The following is a 6557-nucleotide window of genomic DNA, read 5'->3' on the forward strand; positions in this document are numbered from 1 at the left end:
ATGAATGTAAAACTAATGTTCTCCCATGTAAACTATCATATAATTCACAATAAAACATTTAAAAAAAAATTATACTCAAGGAGGAAGTCCAAGGTGCATTGAAGGAATTGGCAAAGAACAAGGTACCAGGAATTGATGAAATCAAAATTGAAATCTTTCAAGAAAGTGAGGCAGCACAGGAGGCACACACTCATCTCTGCCAAGAAATTTGGAAGACAACTATCTGGCCAACTGATTGGAAGAGATCTGTATTTGTCCCCATTCCAAAGAGAGGTGACCCAACAGAATGTGAAAATCATCAGACAGTCTCTTTGATATCCCATGCGAATAAAGTTTTTCTAAAGGTAATACAGAAATGGCTGCAAGCATACATTGACAAAGAACTTCCAGAAGTTCAAGCTAGATTCAGAAGAGGCCATGGAACGAGGGATATCATTGCTGATGTCCGATGGCTCTTGGCTGAAAGCAGAGCAATCAGAAAGATGTCTATCTGTGCTTTATTGACTGTGCAAAGGCTTTCGATTGTGTGGATCATGACAAACTATGGACAACATGGTGAAGTCTGAGTATTCCTGAACACTTAATTGTAATCATGAGGAATCTGTACAAGGACCAAGAGGCAGTTGTTAGAACAGAACATAGGAACACTGAATGGTTTAAAATTAAGAAAGGTGCACGACAAGGTTGTATTTGTTCACCATACTTATTCAACCTATATGCTGAGCAAATAATCCAAGAAGCTAGGTTCTTTTAAGAAAAACATGGCATCAGGATTGGAGGAAGACTTATTAACAACCTGTGATATGCAGATGATACAACCTTGCTTGCTGAAAGTGAAAACTTAAAACATTTACTGATGAAGATCAAAGAGCACATCCTTCTTACATTGAGATTACATTTCAATGTAAAGAAAACAAAAATCCTCACCACTGAACCAATAAACAACATTCTTTTCAATGGAGAAAAGATCGAAGTTGTCAAGGATTTCATTCTTCTCGGATCACTATCAACACTCACAGAAGCAGCAGTCAAGAAATCAAACCATCTATTGCATTAGGCAAATGTGAGGCACAAGACCTTTTTAAAGTGTTGAAGAGCAAAGATGTCAGCTTGAGGACTAAGGTGCGCCTGACCCAAGCCATGGTATTTTCAATAACCTCATATGCATGAGAAAGCTGTACAGTGAATAAGGAAGACTGTAGAAGAATGGATGCTTTAGAGTTATGGTGTTGGAGGAGAATATTGAAAGTGCCATGGGCTGTCAAAAGAACCAATAGATCCATTTTGGAAGAAGTGCAGCCAGAGTGCTCCTTGTTGAGAGAAAATCATTGTCCTTCCACTGAAGAAATGCACATGACTGTTGTTGTAAGTGCCACCGAGTCAGTTCTGACTCATAGTAACCCTGCCTAGGATTTCCGAGTAACAACAGCTGGTGGGTTTAAATTGCCAATCATGAGTTTCAAATTGATCTTGCAATTTAGTACATTATTCTGCAGTGCCTTGCACATGACCATAGACAACAATTATTTTTGTGTTTTTTAGCCATCTACAACTAGCAAAGCTGTCCAACAGAGCAAAGGCAATGAGTCACTGAGCCCCAGTCAGAGCTGAGTCACAGATTCCCCTTCAGATGGTGTGGTGCATGGAGTCCCAGTCATGCTCAGTGTGCTTATAAAACGCAGCACAAAAGCAGAGTGGGAGGATGATCCAGAGCAGCACAGGAGTACCTACCTCTGCAGAGGCACTGGCTTTGGACACATCTGAGTATGTGTCCAGGATTATTAATGGACTACAACCAGAAAGCTCCTTAGAAGTAAGGACGGGGAGACTTCCATTCACTTACTTTGGACAAGTCATCATGAGGGACCAATCGTTGGAAAAGGTCAATAAAACCAGGGAAACCCTCCATGAGATAAATTGACACACTAGCCACAACAATGGACTCAAACATACTAACAACAATCATGAAGATGGGGCAAAACCCAGTTAACATTTTGTTCGGTTGTACACTGGTCGCTGACTCCACCAAAGAGTCCACATGTCCTGTTGGCCATTTCCAGCCCAAAGCAGTGAGGAGAGCACCACCGTTACAGGGCTTGTGGAGTGTAGGAGAAAGGGCATTGAGGGCTGATATTTCTAAGGTCTGGGATCTGTTTTAAGGAGTGTCACTCAGAGTTGGGACCTGATTGGGATTGGGCAAGACTTTTGAAGGAGACTTCAGGAGTGAGTGGCTTGCACACTTGAGTGATTTGTTATTCTGGAAAGTGGATCAATTGAGCAGTTAGGTCAAATGGATTCTCAGGGAGTCCTCGAAATGAACAATGGGGTTTTTATTTTGTTATGTTTGCAACTCTATCTTTTTTTTAAAAAAAAGCTTTTATTGTGATTGAGTGATATACACGGGAGAACATCGGCTTTGCGCTCATCCTATATATAGTATTTTGTTCCATTGTAATGATTATAATCTTCTTCATGCACCATCTTTTAACAGTATTTGCTTCTATCCCCTCTGTTTCTTGTTTTGTTTTATTGACATACACAAAGACACTCAGAAATATATAATCATTTAAACAACCAAAGGGCACATTCTGCAAGCCTGCCTCCTGGCCACCAGCACATAGCCTTTCTCTTTCCATGAGTCTAGAGTCTTCATGCAACTCATTTTTCTGGGCAAGAGCTTACTGGAATGGTTATTGCTGCTTTTGCTAGTTGTTGTCTGTTACAGTTGAGTCCTTTCAGACTCATGGTGTTCTGTATAATAGAATGAAGCAGTGGCAGTTGTAAACCAGCCGCATGATTTTTGGTATGCTAATTGGAACAATAAAGCTAGGTTAATGTAAACAGTTTTAGTCTTGATCTTCTTAAACCAGGTGGCTGCAGGCAGGTTGTTCTCACCAGTGATTTCTCTAAGGCAATCCATTCTACTTCTCTGAGCTACACCGTCATCCCTGTAAACTGGTTGATGGCCAGCATAAAACATGCTTTGCAGCCAGATGCTACTTGTGGGGATAATAACTGGCCCATGCATGACCATCTGCTCACTGGTCAGTAAGAGAGAACCAGTATTTGCTATGTAATCAGACATTGTTCAGGGGCTGGGTGTGCACAGCAATCTCTCTCCCCTATAGAATGTTGTTGTTGTTATGTGCTGTCTAGTCAGTTCCAACTCATAGCGACCCTATATAGGGTTTCCAAGGAGCAGCTGGTGAGTTTGAACTGCAAACTTCGTGGCACAAACCATCCTTGAGGTTGAGTGCTTATCCTACGGCACCACACCAGGGCTCCCTTACAGAATACTGAACATATACTAGCAAGCAGGGAAGACCTAATAGAATGTCAGGTTGTGATGAACAAAACAAGGCAAGAGAGTGTTGCAAGGAGGCAGGGGCTGCTTTTCCTCTGGTCAAGTAATCTTATTTATTCATTTTAAAACAGCAAACAGACTGCAAAGTAAATGCATAACTGTGGAGACCCAAGTTTGAAAATCTAGCTGCGTCCCCAGTCCACAAGCACACATGGATTTAAATTTCAGCCATGGGGTTGCTCTGGGCATCACAAACACTAGACAACCTGAGGACTGAAAAGACTCAGAATTTCTCAGTTGTTCTTTCTTGACCTGGCACAGCTTCCTGGGGTAAGGGAGGGTGTCCCCTGGGGTCTTCTGGGAATAGAAATGCCATGATTTCAGCCCAGTGGGTACTCACTGCCCCTTCCCCTGCCCACTGGAGGGAAGGAGGCTCATAGCTCTGGTGCCCATGGTCTCCTCTTAATGCCCCAAGCTGCTCACCAGGCCTGACCGTTGGGGTTAGGATGGAAAATTGGCCGCCTCGGCCAGTGGACGGGACATGCTTTGGATGGCCCACTGCAGGATGCCGTCGAAGGAGTGCTGCAGGACAAGGCAGGAACAATGGACTCAGTAGAGTTCTGAAAGAACCTCCAGGAGACAGTGTGCCTAACCACCACCAGCAACCAGGACTACAGAGGCACATGGGAGCATGGATATCATGACATGAAGGCACTGCCCAACCTGATCCTCTAGTTCAAAGATGGGGAAACTAACGGCTCATGCCCCTTGGAATGGGCCAGGCAGGAGGAAGACCCCAAGTCCAGGTTATCTTGAGAACTCAAGGCACAGCCACAACCTGTGGGTGTCCCCTAGGATGAGGCCAGTCTGCTCAATCCTGCATTCCCAGAAAATGCTTGTGCTCCATCAGGATTGGAAGACCCCATAGGACAGCAGAATTGGGGTGGTTTGCACTGCACGGAAGTAGGTTTGTAAATCTGCAACTCCATTTCTCCAGTCTACATCATGACCCACCCCTTCCCCAGTGCTACAGCATCCTCAAACAGCCTCTTTGGTCACCTCTCGGTCCCAGGGCCCCTGGGGTTCCTTGCACAGTCTGTGATCTGCCTGCACCACCTATAGCAGAGAAGCAGGCCCCCACCCCTCTGGTGTCATTGGGGGCCCCTGGGTGCTGGACTCTGGAGTGGACACATGTGGACACCCGGGAACGGCTGGAGGAGTTGCACTCCTGCAAAAGAAGACCCTAAAAAGCCACATTTTCTTCCCAGGGAAAAGCTTGACTCAGGAGGGTAAGTATAGAGGCCCTGGGAAGGGCAGAAGTTTTGGGACCACTGTCCCTCAGGTGAATGCTGTCTCCCAGATCAGGCTTGAAGCACTCAAACTCACACCTAGTACTGAAAGCCTACAAGCTAACCACTTCCCAGGGACCCAAGGGGTATGGACAGAGGGGGCTCTATGTGTACTGGCATGTGGCTGGTGAGTGCTGGTGGCCCCACAGAAGCAAAGTGTCTCACTGCCATGTCCCAGGAGTGGTATGACCCCCATCCCTGAGCCTTGGTTGCACAAGCCAGTGCCTTGTTACCTCATTCAGGAGTGACTCCAGGTCATCTTTGTGTAGCCCAGGCTCATGACCAGTAGAATTGTCCCCTGCCTGGAACCCAGGAAAGGAGGGAGGTCAACCCAACTCTCACCACAGGGCTGAAGACACCTGCTTGGAAGCAGGACCTGGGATAGGGAAGGAAGAGCTCCATTCCCTGGAGTCCAGATCAGGACACCCACCTATGCTAAACTTAAAGGCTGCTACGTGCAATGGAGGACCCCTACGCTTGCAATGACTAGCTGTGGCCGAGCTGGGTCAGAGACAAGGGTGAAGGGGGACTTAAACTTTTTACTGTAAAAGTGCCTTGTATTCTACATCACAGCACAAAGAGCAGGTCTGGCTGCTAAGAGGAAAGAACACAGATGTCGATGATTGAAGCAGTTGCTGGGTGGAAGGACCCTGAAGGCTCTCGGGAGGAGGGGAGCTGTCTAGATCTGGGACCCACAAGAAGGAAATGATCAGGAAGATAAGAGAGGCTTCCAGATAGGCCACATGCAGCGTTCCACACAAACCTTACTTAACCCTCTTCCCCCTCAGGGGCAGGGCTTTGGTCCCTATTTGTCCCAGCTCAGGAGACTATGAGAGTGAGCTGCTGGGTAGGGTGTAGGATTGGTTGTCATCACCTGGGGCCCCAGAGATTTTTCTGAGACCACTCTATGGGGCAAGAGGGACATGGGACCTTTGCTGTCCCCTGCCCCCTGGGCCATCCCAGGTGTAGCACATGGCATTAGGACAGGCTCCTATTCTTACATTGCTGCTTAGCCCAGTAGTGGGGACCTTAGCCTATTGCTGGAACCCTGTCCCCCACCCATACCATCCATACCCCACACACACCAGGGGGAAGTTGTCTGAATCTGCCCCCTTCTGATATGTGAAAGTTACAAACAGTGTTGTTGGTTAGGGCCTCAGCTAATTCTTTGCCCCTGGGCAGTCTCAGCTCAATCGAAGGAGTGGGGGTGAGGGGAACAGGAGATAGAGGTGGGAGATCAGAACAGGGTGGACATGTATCTTTTCCAGTCCTACCTTTGTGGAGTCTCCTTCCCTAACCTACACCCAGGGAAAAGGGCTGGGTATGGAAGCTTCAGAGATCTAGGGCTCAAATCAATTGAGAGAGATTCACAAGTATCCAGTGAATTATTCATTCACAGCTAGGAGCTATTGGCATCCTGGTGTAGTGCCGTAGAATAAGGCACTGGACTGCAACATTGGTTTGAACCACATGGTCACCAGGTCAAACTCACCAGCCACTCCTCCAAAACCCTATACAGGGTTGCTATGAGTAGGGACCGACTCGATGGCAGCTGGCAACAACAACAGGAGCTATTAGGTCAAATTTCCTTTTAAAATAGATTTGTTATCATTTTGGATCGAATTGTACCCTCCTTTCCCACAAATATGTCAACCCAGTATTGTGTGGTTTTCCTTTACTTTGTGATCTGATCTAATTATCCTCCATCTTGTAATGTGTTGTAAATAAATCCTAACCGCTATCTGGTGGTATCAGTGTGGGGTAGATCTATCTCTATTTATGACCTTGTTGTTGTTGTTAAGTGCCGTCGAGTCAGTTCTGACCCATAGCAACCCTGTACAGGGTTTCCGAGGGTGTAAATCTTTACGGGAGTAGAAAGCCTCATCTTTCTCCCGCGGAGCAGC

General features: G+C 46.3%; 1 protein-coding gene across 1 annotated transcript in view; it reads right to left on the reverse strand.

The window, feature by feature from the left end:
- Positions 1 to 3805: 3805 nt before the first annotated feature.
- The window catches only part of AIRE (autoimmune regulator), an 18106-nt gene continuing 15354 nt past the window's right edge, over positions 3806 to 6557 (reverse strand). The window contains exons 13-14 of the mRNA XM_006876806.1: positions 4887 to 4955; positions 3806 to 3886 (exon numbers count right to left, since the gene is read on the reverse strand). Of these exons, the coding sequence (XP_006876868.1) occupies positions 3806 to 3886; positions 4887 to 4955 (150 nt within the window). The remainder of the gene's footprint in view (positions 3887 to 4886; positions 4956 to 6557) is intronic.

Source organism: Chrysochloris asiatica, unplaced genomic scaffold (assembly GCF_000296735.1).
Source record: "Chrysochloris asiatica unplaced genomic scaffold, ChrAsi1.0 scaffold00415, whole genome shotgun sequence".
Classification (NCBI taxonomy): Eukaryota; Metazoa; Chordata; class Mammalia; order Afrosoricida; family Chrysochloridae; genus Chrysochloris; species Chrysochloris asiatica.